The sequence below is a fragment of the Salvelinus fontinalis genome, chromosome 27 (genome assembly GCF_029448725.1).
Source record: "Salvelinus fontinalis isolate EN_2023a chromosome 27, ASM2944872v1, whole genome shotgun sequence".
NCBI classification, from domain to species: Eukaryota; Metazoa; Chordata; class Actinopteri; order Salmoniformes; family Salmonidae; genus Salvelinus; species Salvelinus fontinalis.
The window spans coordinates 19,810,418-19,824,974 of record NC_074691.1 but is presented as its reverse complement, the minus strand read 5'-3'; the positions used below and the strand labels follow the sequence as shown (position 1 = coordinate 19,824,974).

The 14,557-nt window shown below is 41.7% G+C and overlaps 1 protein-coding gene across 2 annotated transcripts in view; it reads right to left on the bottom strand.

Moving 5' to 3' along the window:
* The window catches only part of lin9 (lin-9 DREAM MuvB core complex component), a 20,769-nt gene extending 6,336 nt beyond the window's left edge, over positions 1-14,433 (bottom strand). The window contains exons 1-9 of one of the 2 annotated variants that reach the window (XM_055885181.1): positions 14,351-14,433; positions 8,904-8,936; positions 6,662-6,747; positions 6,224-6,328; positions 5,849-5,979; positions 5,384-5,509; positions 4,941-5,098; positions 4,663-4,796; positions 4,249-4,374 (exon numbers count right to left, since the gene is read on the bottom strand). In XM_055885181.1, the coding sequence (XP_055741156.1) occupies positions 4,249-4,374; positions 4,663-4,796; positions 4,941-5,098; positions 5,384-5,509; positions 5,849-5,979; positions 6,224-6,328; positions 6,662-6,747; positions 8,904-8,936; positions 14,351-14,378 (927 nt within the window). In that variant the 5' untranslated portion in view covers positions 14,379-14,433. The remainder of the gene's footprint in view (positions 1-4,248; positions 4,375-4,662; positions 4,797-4,940; positions 5,099-5,383; positions 5,510-5,848; positions 5,980-6,223; positions 6,329-6,661; positions 6,748-8,903; positions 8,937-14,350) is intronic. The other variant, XM_055885182.1, reaches the window with a different exon arrangement.
* Between the last annotated feature and the right edge of the window lie 124 nt (positions 14,434-14,557).

The following is a 14,557-nucleotide window of genomic DNA, read 5'->3' as shown; positions in this document are numbered from 1 at the left end:
ACCAAATCAAAATATATTTTATATTCTTCAAAGTAGCCACCCGTTTCCATGATGACTGCTTTGCACTCTCAACCAGCTTCATGAGGAATGCTTTTCCAACAGTCTTGAAGGAGTTCCCACATATGTTACGCACTTGTTGGCTGCTTTTCCTTCACTCTGCATTCCAACTCATCTCAATTTGGTTGAGGCCAGGTGATTGTGGAGGCCATGTCATCTGATACAGCAATCCATCACCCTCATTCTTGGTCAAATAGCCCTTACATTGCCTGGAGGTGTGTTGGGTCATTGTCCTGTTGAAAAACAAATAATAGTCCCACTAAGCGCAAACCAGATGGGATGGCGTATTGCTGCAGAATGCTTTGTAGCCATGCTGGTTAAGTGTGCCATGAATTCTAAGTAAAATCAGTGTCACCAGCAAAGCACCCCCACACCATAACATCTCCTGCTCCATGGTTTACGGTGGGAAAAACACATGGAGATCATCCGTTCACCCACACCACATTTCACGAAGCCATGGTGGTTGGAACCAAAAATGTCAAATTTGGACTCCAGACCCAAGGATAACTTTCTACCCGTCTAATGTAAATTGCTCGTGTTTCTTGGACCAAGCAAGTATCTTCTTACTTCTGTCCTTTACTAGTGGTTTCTTCGCAGCAATTCGACCATGAAGGCCTGATTCACACAGTCTCCTTTGAACAGTTTCCGGATTGACTGACCTTCATGTCTTAAAGTAAAGACGGAATGTCATTTCTCTTTGCTTATTTGAACTGTTCTTGCCATAATATGGATTTGGTCTTTTACCAAATAGGGCTGTCTTATGTATACCACCCCTACCTTGTCACAACAACTGATTGGATCAAACTTATTAAGGGAAGAAATTCCACAAATTAACTTTTAAAAGGCACACCTATTAATTGAAATGCATTCCAACAACCTCATGAACAGGGATGCAAACTGGTGAGGGCCCAAAAAGGCAACGTTTTTTGTTGCACTGAAACATGCAAAAAAAAAAAAGAATCTCTGCTAGGGTGAAATGCAGGTTTTAACTAATTAAACAACAAAAAATAGGATCTACATGATCTGTCTGTGTGTCTGTGTGTAAAATAAAGTGGTTAACGTGAACCTAACTCACAGCTACATTTCTTTTAAAGAAAGCAATCCAATGTTATTTGTTGCCTAGACTGCAAATGACACTCAAGTCTTGAGAAAAAAAACAATACACTATTATTGCAGTTAGCCATGACAGCCTTTATAATAGAACGCTTGTGACCACACACACCTAAATATTGCACTTGTGAAAAAAAACATCTTAAAGTAGAAATAGAATTAACCAGGCATTCTATTTTTTTGCTCTATTATAGTTGCCACTATAGTAGATGTCGATCAAGTGCACAAGGCTACATGTGTGCAAAAATGATGTTCACCGAGTAAAACATTTAATAATCCCCCCTCACAGTGTTACTGTCAAGTTCAACACAACAAAAACATATTTGGGCTACAATGCACATGACATCGTACACTTTCTGCCTTTGGACTTTATTCTACAATGTGCCAGAGAGCAAGATACCCTTTGTTGGCATAATTAATGTCTTTCAGGCAGAGAGTACACCTGGCATACCCTTTTTATCCACTGTATTGAAAAAGTGAGAAAGAGGGAAAGTGTTTGGTGTTCCATTCAACTCTATAGTGGCATCCAGCTTAAGCCAGGCCCAGCTCCAGCTACACTTCATCACTGAATCCACAAGCAACGCAAGCAACATTTTCACCAAATTGACTAATTCTGAAAATTACCCACATACTGTAGAGGGAAAACAGTTTACAGATAGTTCGCTAACATGACCAAATTTCATACAGATTGCCAGGGTCCAGTATGCAACTAACACGTTATAACTTGAGGAACTGTGTTGGGCCGAAAATCTCCCCCAGCCTACATTTTACTCCCTCCTCTGTTTAACATAACACACATACATTAGTTATTAATTTCGGTTGCCTATCCTGACGTGAAGTTTGTTCTATAGAAAGTACTTGACTCTGATGTGTGCCACAGAACTGTAGTTACAAATTAAGAAAATTAGAAGGGGGGGGACAGACTTCGGCAAGGCCATTTTCTTGCATGCCGAAATCCCCCCCCTTCCATCTTGGGACTGCAAGGCACACTTCAAAATCATTTTGGTAGCTAAAATGACAACAAAATGAAGAGCAGAATTCTCAACTAGTAAGCAAGTCGCAGCAATGAAGAATTGAATGTGTGCGTGAGTGCACACAAGGGGGGGGTTTAGCAATACCAGCTAATACTATAGCAAATGGTTAGGTTACTAACGTTAGCTAGTTAACGTTACAACATCAGACAAGCTAACGTTAGCTGTCTGACCTTATTAGCCAGCTAATTTTCACACCATAAACTCAATTATGTGATCAGTTAAGTTGGCTAATATTGCTCAACATTTCTCTGGCTAGCCAACGTTAACTTCGATCCAGCTACTGTAGCAATATACTTAAAAATGCTAACAATACTTGTTCCAAAACGAGACTCACAAAAATAATCATTCTTGCGTTCTAACTACCCGCTATTCAAAGTGCTCAAACATTGGCACATTCTAAGATCTGATGATGGTCCGAAAACACATTACTGATACTTTCCCTTGGTCGTATTCTCGCGGGGCAGAAACCTCAGATCAATTGGTAAACTCTGATTTACCACCCCAAGATATCCCTGCACAATGTCTATTTGCACCCCTAATGGATGGAAACTACAAGTGTAATGGCTGTGTTCAATGTAATGACACTTATAAATGTAGATACTTCAAACACCCCCAAACAGGGAAACAAATCCCAATCAAAGGTGTCATAACGTGCTCCACGAAGGTAGTTATTTATCTTATAACTTGTCCTTTATGTGGGTAAAACAAAGCGCAAATTAAAAGTACGTATCTCGGAGCATCGTAGCACCATTCGTTGTAAAAACTCTTACCCAGTTGCGGCCCACTTTTTGGAAGAAAACCACTCGATTTCGTCTCTACGTTATATTGGCATCGAACATGTCACCCTCCCTAGGAAAGGGGGTGACCTCGACAATTTATTGTTAAAACGAGAGACTGCTTGGATCTTTAATTTAAAGACCCTTGCTCCCTTCAGTCTCCACGTAGACTTTGATCTGAAGTCATTCTTGTGATTTTGCTATTGTAAATGTTTGTAGGCGTATGTAGCCAAATTGTATCTATGATCGTACGCTATCCATTTGTTTTTTGTATGCTATTTTAATTTGAGAATTAACCAATGATATCAGACCACACCCGGCCATGATTACAGACACCTGTGTGTCTTTTGACACTATATAAATGAGTCATCCCGCAGTGTTTGTCATTATACCCTGATGATGACAGCTTGTCTGTCGAAACGCTGGGCATAAATATATTTGCATCTGAGCTCCTAGAGTGTGCGGCTCTCCTTTATTTTTTGTAAGCGTTCCATTCCACTCCACTAGCCACCACCTCACCTAAATAGGTGTGCGTTTCTTTCCCCTCTAAACAATACTTGTTCCGCCACACTTTCTCCCTCAGCTCAAACTTTCCAAATGCCAGGTGTTTTTCGGTTACAGCGAATGAAGTACGGTTCATCACCTTCTCACTCCCCATCTCGGTGGTCAGGCTTCTCACCTACCTCTGTTATCGTTCAGGGGAAGCGCTGTTGTAGCTGGTAAATTGCCATTCCACTCTCCGCTCTTTCAGCGTGCGCTGATGCCGTAACTAGCACATTGGTTGTCGCGTCTCTCACGCAGTAGGGTGCTGCATTCTATTGTTATGTGAACGATTGGCTGAACCTTGGATACAGCCAGTATTGCTCCAAAGGCGAATCACTCGTTCGCTTACAGCCAGTAGTGATCCAAAGCACCCCCGCACAAACTTCTCATCGGATCTACACGAATCACGTAGGTCACCTATTTTGAGGCGAACTTCACCGAAAGGTGACTAGTTTGTATCCCTGCATGAAGCTAGTTGAGAGAATGCCAAGAGTGTGAAAATCTGCCATCGAGGCAACGGGTGGCTATTTGAAGAATCTCAAATAAAATATTTTGATTTGTTAAAAACTTTTTGGGATACTACAGTATTCCATATGTATTATTTCATAGTTTTGATGTCTTCACTATTCTATAATGTAGAAAATAGTAAAAATAAAGAAAAACCCTGTATTGAGTAGGTGTGTCAAATTTTGACTGGTGCTGTACAATGTGCACCATTTCCTTCTTACCATGAGGACTGGTGTGGTGGCAGAGGGATAGGTCACTCTGGGAGGGGTCATGAAGTTCTGGAAGCGGGAGGGTCTCAGTTTCTGTGCGAAGGTTGAGATGGGCATGGTCTCGTTGGGCTCATTACTCTGGAGGGGGAAAAAAGCAACAGAATTAAATCAACCATATCGTTGGTAATACAGCAGGAAGTAATTTATTGGCATCGTCTTTTTCTTGTTCCCTTGTGAATTCCTACAGATTTCCATGTAGCATGTGTGTGATTGAAGGATTTTTCTAAATGTTTTGCTTTTTAAGTTGATAACAGCACTGCTGGTAATGGACAGACTCCGGTTTCTCTGTGTGTTTGATGTTTGCCGAGGTCAGAATCCCTCATTCTAACATGTCAATGCTGAATGAGTAATGAAGACCAGGCGTACCAGCACTTCGTAATCAGGCACGGTGTGTGTGCCCAGCCCATTCCGGTCAAAGGTCACACGGTAAGTGGCAGCGCCCGTATCCACGGCATCGATCTGCCCAGTGAACAGGCCGTCATGGACTCCCCTAAGACGAGCTGGAACACACAGAATCCATCTAATCTGGAGCTTTAAAAGGGGACTTTGGGTGCAATGACTACAGGTTTGCTGATAGCTACTTTTAGGGTAGGGCTGCTGGTATTTAACAAGTCATTTTGGTTGCCACCACTACAGTGTTTTACCGGTGACTTTGGTTCCTATGACGAGCGGCAAGGGGATCTCGTCGGGGAGGTCTTTGCAGTGTGCCACGTCGAAAAACTTCCTCTGCTGCAGCATACGCATCTTCTGCCTCTTCTGTCTCAGCGCAGTCCGCTCCTCAGCAAAGAACGCAGACGAACACCTAAAGGGGAACATTTAACTAAGTCAATTAGACACAAAAAGTTGGTATACTTGGTGTGCGTGAAAGACAACCAAGGAAGGTTTCTTTAATTAACATTCCAGGATATTTCCCTGAGAATCCATGGTGTCCATGTGTATCATTGGTGTCTCGAAATAATTAAAAACAAAGGGATATTCATGGGGACAATCTATTCACTTCAAAAGGAAACAGAAAAATAAATAAATGCAAACCAGATTTGGAAGGTCAGTCTTTAAAAAGAGAATGTGCTGTAATAATGAACAATACCGTCTGGGTTTCCCCATCAGTCTCCTGATTGTACCCCACTCCACACGGGTCAACTTCCTGGTCTTCAGGTTGGGGAAGGATTCTTTCAGGCACAGGCAGAAGTCATTGTCACCTTCAAATAACGGTCTGGGTGGAGGAAAAGGTGTCAGAGGTCAAAGGAATTACACACTGGGTGTGTGTGTAAGTTATACAGCTGTCGTGGTCAAAGGAATTACACACTGGGTGTGTGTGTAAGTTATACAGCTGTCGTGGTCAAAGGAATTACACACTGGGTGTGTGTGTAAGTAATACAGCTGTCGTGGTCAAAGGAATTACACACTGGGTGTGTGTGTAAGTTATACAGCTGTCGTGGTCAAAGGAATTACACACTGGGTGTGTGTGTAAGTTATACAGCTGTCGTGGTCAAAGGAATTACACACTGGGTGTGTGTGTAAGTTATACAGCTGTCGTGGTAGTGTAGCTTACCCGTCTATGTTAGAATAGAACCACTCGTAGATGCACCATTTGTGTGCTTTAGGAAGTTTGAGAAGGTTTCTCAACCTCAGCCCGATTCTCTGAGACACTTTCTTATCTGGGGTCGTCACATTAGCAAACTTCTGAAAGAAAACAATCAAAACAAATTAACAATAATGAAGTCACCAAATAGTTTACAAAAGCACATCTGGGTTATCCTGAGCTATAGTAGTTGATCTATAGGAGGCAATGCTGTCACCTCTGGGTTGAAAGAAAGCAGTGTATTTGCAAAGAGGGGGATAGGACAACGATGCTGGCCAAAAGCAAGGCATTTATTTTACAGAAGCAACAGGGTTTGCTTTGCCCAGCCGTGAGCCGGAGCTATACCTGGGGTACAGAGGTGACCCTCTGGCTCCTTCTAGGGGATCTGGATGGGAGGCGCTGCTCCTCCTCCTCTCTGAACAGTCTGCTCCTCTTGGAGCTCCGTGTGGGCTAGACAGAGAGACAGCATATCGGTGAGAATAATGTCAATGCTTAATAAAAATGTTTCTCAAATGTGCAGATAGTATTGCTTATGGCACACACCTACCCCATCTATGATGAAACAGGGGCACTGATTTGTTTAGAACAAAAATTAAGTGTCAAGGTAGAACTGATTGTGCAAATCAGAACATTGAGGGTAACTTGGACAAACTGTTCATGGGAAGTGCTGATAAGAGTATCAGTGTCCACTTAATTAACAGTGATTGAACCACCAGATGAATCAATAGGAGACCTTGAGTTTCAAAGGATAGATGTGATGAAGGGCTAGATTGGCCATCTCACCGTTTCCATGGACACCAAGGTGTGTCTTCCTCTCGTGTTGTGAGCTTTTGTTTGCTTCTCATTCAAAGTATTTGACAGACTGCCCTCTGGAGATGCACAAAATGTGGCATTATCAAAAATAGATTAAACTTGCATCTTACAAATCACCACTGCTCTCTCATTGTCTATTTCACAAAACTCAGAAATATCTTCCTTTCCTAGTATCCTTACTTCATGACCATACAGGGCTCAAAATTAACACTTGTCACCTTGGCCAGGAAAAGTTATTAAATTGTCAGACAAAAACAATATGGTTGTCCAAATGGACAAGTAAAAATTCCAAATCACGCAACAACAAAAAAGTGAAAAAAATGACATGTGGCTACTTCAATCAGAATTGGATCAGTATCCTCTGGAAGCAATGTGTTGCACACTGTCCTCCCAATCTCTGCAAATTGCATCGGAGCATAATTACTGTAGGCCTCCCTACATTGACAGGCATGGGCGGTCTTTCAATCATGCAGTCGCGAGATGCGTTTGAGATCAAAGTGTGTGCACATTTGTTGATATCCATTGCTAATTAATGAGTTATTTTCCCAGTTATAGCACATTTTTGGTCAGCAATGAAAATCCTGGTGTGCGCCAGTGGGCAGTTGCCAGAGGAGAGGGAGAGCCATTTGTGTAGCAGGTAAAATAATGACATAGACTCAACTAATGGCCAATTCAAAACATTGTATAGTTGGTTCTCACTAGTTAACTATTAGTATGTATCGATGTCATTGTCATGTCCGATATCCTAAAATAACTTTCCACCGGCACTCTTGTATATCCGCAAACGGCACAGTTGATGAAACCATTGCTTCTTACTCCAGTTGTAAAACTGTCCCTCAAGTGCTCAAAATTGGCTGTGATTCTCCTCTATTCAATACTGGGCATGTAATTCTGCCAAAGTATTGTACGGGGCTTAAAATGCCCCACATTTATTAATAAGTCCTCTGGACTTCCGTATTTACCTAGCATCCGCTATGGGGATTCCTAAGTAACATTACTTGTTAGCATTTTGTAAAAATACGGTTAAGTGACCTTTTTGGGTCTTTTTTTTTTTTTTACATTTGAAAAAATATACAAAAATAGCACCCCTATGGTATTACTACCATTAATAACGTATATCCCAGGGTGGCAAAAGGCACGGTATGAAGGTATGGATAGTGCCCAACCCTATTGACAAGTAACTCCTATGCTGTCCATATCTTCCCTGAACACTGAACATTTTAACCTTACAAATAGATAAACATCTCAGTTCGCTTCCTCGCCCACCATAGCCATTTGATCCCTGGTTCATCGAATGCGGGAATTATTTTATTAAATACATAAAAAGTAGTGTTGCAGGGAGGCCAACCATCCTCCAGGAGATTCCAGGAGAGCTACTGGGTGTGCAGGCTTTTACGCCAACCCTGCTAGAAAAAAACATTGTAAAAATGTTTTTAAATCAGCTGCTCAACAGGACTTTGATAAGCTGACTGGTGTGTTTGAGTAGGGTTGGAGCCAAAGCCTGCACACCTGGTAGCTCTCCAGGTGGAGAGTTGACAGATTATCAGTGCAGTATTTTATGGGGGGGTTAATTAATAAGCGCCTTGCTCAAGACCACATAACCAGGAGATACTGTATTATACATGGGATCAGAGACCAGCAGCCTTCCATTGTCAATAATAATGAATGTTATTGTGAAGTGGTTCCTTGTATCATACAACACCATTTTCTGTCACCTTTTTGGCCCATGGTGTGACTTGAGGTTTCGGACAAGTAAAAAACTAAAATCAGTCCTACTTGTCCAAAGGACTAATGGCTAAAAAAAGTTAATGTCAAGCCCTGCCATAGGTGAAAGGACTGGTCTCCATATTATTGTTTTCTCCTATTAAGTCTTCTACAATCAGTAGTCTTACAGGATAGGAGAGTTAATACTTAGAACTACATACTTACCACATCACACAATGACATCAGTGAATAAAGCGCATTGATGGTCTAAGACTATCACAGTTGACAAATTAAGAGTTCAAATGGGCTTAGTTCCGAGTCTGACATCACCTGTTTATTGCATTTTTAAGCTTGTAATTAAAGACTTTTAAAGACTCCTAATCCAATGAGGGACTGACATCTCCAACCTTTTGGGAAAAACACAGTCAACGTGGGCATGCACTATATGCAATACATAGGTTACATACACAGACAGGGATAATAAATGCAATGTGTTAAGCTACAGTACCTTTCAGACTGACTAGCGCCTCTGCTGAAGAGCCTGCAATCAAGAGAAGAGGGGGAATGATCCTAGACTGTCATGGAATTTGTCCTCCACTTTAAAAAAAAATCCTGCATTCCTATTCATCCTTTCTCTCATTTGATGGGGTTTGAGGATTGAGTGACTTCATTCATGATTTTGGATATATTATTAGGTACACCCCAGTCACAAAAATGGTTCACTCCTACAGACAGTGAGTCAGGTGACCATGGCTTGCTATATACAGCAGGCAGATAGGCATCCAGTTACTGTTTGGTTGAACGTTACAATGGGCAAACCGAGTGACTTAAGAGACTGAGCGTGTATGGTGGTCAGTGGCAGGTGCGCCAGTATCTCAGAAATGGCTGGCCTCCGGGCTTTCACGCACGACAGTGTCTAGAGTTTACCGAGAATCAGTGGTGGGCCGTCAGGGCCTGCAAGGCCTTCTCTGCTGGCCTAAACATCATCAGAATATAATTTTTTTTTAAATATATTTTCCCACAAATATGTATTCAATTATTCCCCAGAGTAAGAGTTATACTCTTCATTTGGAGGGCTGGTCTTTATGTTAGATCTTTTATCCAATCATATTCAGCCATCATGTGTTGCCAGGGGTCTAAAATCTGCCCTCAGGCCTTCAGAATCAACAGTGCGAGCGCTTGTAGCTTATAGTGAATGGAAATGAAAATTTAGTGTCAACCAATCAGCTTTAGAGTTGGCTATTGTACGCCTGCTGGCTGGCTCCAGTGTTACACAGGAGCCAGCTAGCAGGCGTAGTGCGTGCACGTATTTTGATTGGATTACCAATATTGAGAGGCAGGTCCTATGAAGATCTAGGAAACTGAATTTGATAAACAAATTAATTTGCGTACTACTAAGCTGTTTTTTCAACCCACAATGGCAGAAGGAGAAGATATCGATTTGGTCGAGGATATAATTATAACGCCATTCTCAAGACGAACTTTTCAAGAAAAGTTAGACATTGTAAGGAGAGGTCGCCCGACGCCACAAAGCCTGTCACAGGCGGGAAAGGGCTTCGTTCGCTCGCCACTTTCAAAGTTTCAACTACGAGCGCTGTCAATGGCTCACAGGCTCCGAGAAGCACTGCAAACTGTACTGCTGGGAATGCCTATTATTTGCAAGTGATCGATTTGGTGTTTGGAGCCACACTGGCTTTGCAAACTTGAGTTGTCTAACCAAGGCAGCAACGAGACACCAAAGTACGGCTGGGCACTAACAAGCAATGGTGCTTTTGAAAACTTTTGGGGACACCGGAGTGGATCTACAGCTCAAAGAACAAGCGTGCAGGGCAAAGGAGCTGCACAATGAAAAGGTGAAGGGAAATATTGAAGACTCATTAATTGTGTCATGTTTTTGGGTAAACACTGTTTACCCAAAAATGTCAATTTGTCAATTTCAAGGTGACGCAACGCCTGGTTATACTGCGTTTCTGTCTAAATGTATAGTGTCTAGAGCCATGGCATCGTAATAATGGTAATAAGAGGTGGATTAATTCGGGTGGGACTGTGTAGTACCTCACTGAAGGCCCAGGCCCCCGGCCCACGGCACGCCACTGCCGAGAATGGTGCGACAATCAAAAAAAAACGCCAGTCAGCGGCAGTCATGTGGACGAAAACAGCATGTTGATGAGCAAGGTTGAAGGAGAAGGGTAATAATCTTGCAAGCTAACAGGCGGGCGACAAACCGGCATATAACGGCGCAGTATGGCACCCCAGAACGCACAACTCATCCTTCCTTGTCCCGGATGGCTATTGCAGCAGAAAACCATACCGGGTTTCATTCCTATCAGCTAAAAACTAGAAGCGGCTCAAGTGGGCACATGATCAACACAATTGAGGAGTGGAAAAACATTGCCTGGGCCAACGAATCCCGTTGAGTCATGCTGATGGCAGGATTTGGCGTAAGCAGCATGAGTCCATGGCCCCATCCTAAATGGTGTCGACGGTACAGGCTGGTAGCGATGGTGTAATCATGTGGGAAACATTTCTGCCACACTTTAGGTCCCTTGATACCAACTGAGAAACATTTGAAAGTCATACTTTGTAGAATCCATTCCCAGAAGAATTCTAGCTGACCTTTTTATTCCACCGTAGCTTTGGCTGTGTGCATCGGGTCATTGTGATGTCATGCTGAAAAGGTAATCTTCCATCCCAGTTTCAACTTTATTGCAGATGGCAGCAGGTTTTCCCTCAAGGACTTTTCTTTACATCGCTCGATTCATTTTTCTTTTCATCCTGATAAACGTAACGCTTTGCATTTCAATTGTAGTTTTGTCAGACCACAACACTTTGACATCCCTGTAGTGGTGTGGGGGCTGTGCTTTGGCAAAGTGGGTGGGGTTATATCCTGCCTGTTTGGCCCTATCGTCGGATGGGGCCACAGTGTCTCCCGACCACTCCTGTCTCAGCCTCCAGTATTTATGCTGCAGTAGTTTGTGTCGGGGGGCTAGGCCAAGTCTGTTATATCTGGAGTATTTCTCCTGTCTTAGCCGGTGTGAATTTAAGTATGCTCTCTCTAACTCTCTCTTTCTTTCAGAGGACCTGAGCCCTAGGACCATGCCTCAGGACTATCTGGCCTGATGACTCCTTGCTGTCCCCAGTCCACCTGGCTGTGCTGCTGCTCCAGTTTCAACTGCTCTGCCTGCGGCTATGGAACCCTGACCTGTTCACCGGACGTGCTACCTGTCCCAGACCTGCTGTTTTCAACTCTCTAGAGACAGCAGGAGGGGTAGAGATTAGAGGTCGACCGATTATGATTTTTCAACGCCGATACGGATTATTGGAGGACAAAAGCCGATACAGATTAATCGGCCGATTAAAAAAATATATACATGTATTTATATTGTATTATTATATACTAAAGTGCCTATAAGAACATCCAATAGTCAAAGGTATATGAAATACAAATGGTAGAGAGAGAAATAGTCCTATAATTCCTATAATAACTACAACCTAAAACTTCTTACCTGGGAATATTGAAGACTCATGTTAAAAGGAACCACCAGCTTTCCAATGTTCTCATGTTCTGAGCAAGGAACTTAAACGTTAGCTTTTTTACATGGCACATATTGCACTTTTACTTTCTCCTCCAACACTTTGTTTTTGCATTATTTAAACCAAATTGAACATGTTTCATTATTTATTTGAGGCAAAATTGATTTTATTGATATATTAAATTAAGTGTTCATTCAGTATTGTTGTAATTGTCAATATTACAAAAAAAAAAATATTATTATTAATATATATATATATATATATATATATATATATATATATATATATATATATATATATTTTTTTTTTTAAATTGGCTTTTTTTGGTTCTCCAATAATCGGTATCGGCGTTGAAAAAAATAAATAAATCACAAATCGGTCGACCTCTAATCCACTGTGATTATTATTATTTGACCCTGCTGGTCACCTATGAACATCTTGGCCATGTTCTGTTATAATCTCCACCCGGCACAGCCAGAATAGGACTGGCCACCCCTCATAGCCTGGTTCCTCTCTAGGTTTCTGCCTAGGTTCTGGCCTTTCTAGGGAGTTTTTCCTAGCCACCGTGCTTCGACACCGGCATTGCTTGCTGTTTGGGGTTTTAGGCTGGGTTTCTGTACAGCACTTTGATATATCAGCTGATGTAAGAAGGGCTTTATAAATAAATTTGAAAACAGGATTCAAGGTGGGCTTTCTTGAGTAATGGCTTCATTCTTGCCACCCCGCAGCCCTCTGATTCAGAAGAGTCAGGTTAAATTGTGTTCAACACATTTCGGTTGAATGCATCATGCAACTGACTAGGGTATCCCCTTTCCCTTTTTCTTTACAGACTTTGACCAGTTTTGGCCATAAAAGCCTGTAGCTCTTTCAAAGTTGCCTTTGGACTCTTGGCAGCCTCTCTGACCAGTCTCCTACTTGCTCAGTCATCCAGTTTAGAAGGAAAGCCTGATGTAGGTAGGGTCTTGGCGATGCCATACACCTTCCACTTAATAAAATCATCTCGACTGTGCTCCAAGGGATATTTTAGGACTTTTTTGATATTTTTATACCCATCCCTGATCTGTGCCTTTCTACAACTTTGTCCTGGAGTTCTTTTCAAAGCTCATTGGTGCTCATGGTTAAGTGTTTGCTCTGCAATGTCCAACCCAGCAGAGGGAACATACAGGAACTGCTGAATTTATCCTGAAATCATCCTGAAATCACATGAATAACTACAATTTAACACAGGTGGAGGCTAATTAACTTGGTGTGCGATTTTGAAGGTGATTGGTTACACCTGAGCTAATTTAAGATTCAACCAATCTATGAGTTTGATTTTCTAAAACATTCCAGGATATTTCTCTCACTTGGAAGTTGTGTGGTAGGATGTGTAGATCAATGGGGGAGGAAATGTATTTTTTCAAGCTATAATTCAACAAAAGGTGAACATTTTATTTTGGGGGGCGGGGGGTGTAGGCTTTCTACAGGCACTATAAGAAAACCCATAGGACAAATAAAATGTCATATTTGTTAGAATCTAAAATGGGGTGTGTCATAGTGAGGAGGAGATGAGCTCCAGTCAGCAGTCCCCATATAGCCCAGGGGCATCTGTATTTGCAAGTACTAAAAGTGTTGTGACAAAACAATGCTCATTGGAGAGACTTGAATCTTTATTAACCCAATAACCCAAGGTCAATTATTGAGAAAGGCTACTTTGTTAGACAAAGGTAGTTAGCTAGGTACAAATAGAAAGAATAGCAGGTGGTCGGACAGTTTTCATATTTCAACTCTACAATCGATGTTTGTTAAATACCAAGGAAATTGGCAGTTATTGTGGCTAGAACAGTTACCAGAAAAATGACAGCTAGCCGGCAGTATGACCCCTCACATCACCCATTAGAGGGCTGTTCTGTCAGTGTCTTGACAGATAAGACTGCTGATAAGCGATTTGTTTTTAAACAGCAAGACACCTACACGAATGATTTATTTTAGGGAACAGTGTTTAATGTATGTAACTCGCTAACAGTTAGCTAAATGTAGCTAAGTAAGTTAGATACAAATATTCAGAAATCAAGTAAACAAACAAAGCTCAGCTAGCTAACGTTAGAATTCTGGGTTGTTAACTAACGGGCAACAAGCCTGCTAACCTTTAGTTAGCCATAATGACAATCGTCTAATTATTTTTAGAGCAGCTAGCTGGCGTACTAATGTGAGCTAACGCTTGTTAGCTCGGTAAGCAGTTAGCTTCCCAAGCTAACTTGCTAACAAGCGTTAGCTCACTAGCTTTTGCGTCTAGAAAACGAGTTTACAAACACTTCAGGAAAAAAGTGCGACAAGTATTCAGTTAATAACAGTTACACATACAAGGTTCTAAAGTAAACATTTCCTCACATAATTATATTGGTAGTTTAAAAGTCTTGTTAAATTCGTGTTGTTACTTACTCTCGTCTAGCTGGTCCATCTCCGCCATCTTGAATTAGCCGCGCTGCTTTTTTCAAAGACCATATTGTCAAGATGCATTCTGGGACAGTATGTCTGCGGGGCAATTTTTTATGGACTGAATTTATGTTAACGCCTTGATAATAAACAGGTACATTATTATTATCATGTAAACTGTTTATGGAAAGGGATGCTTAAATTGGGTAGCAA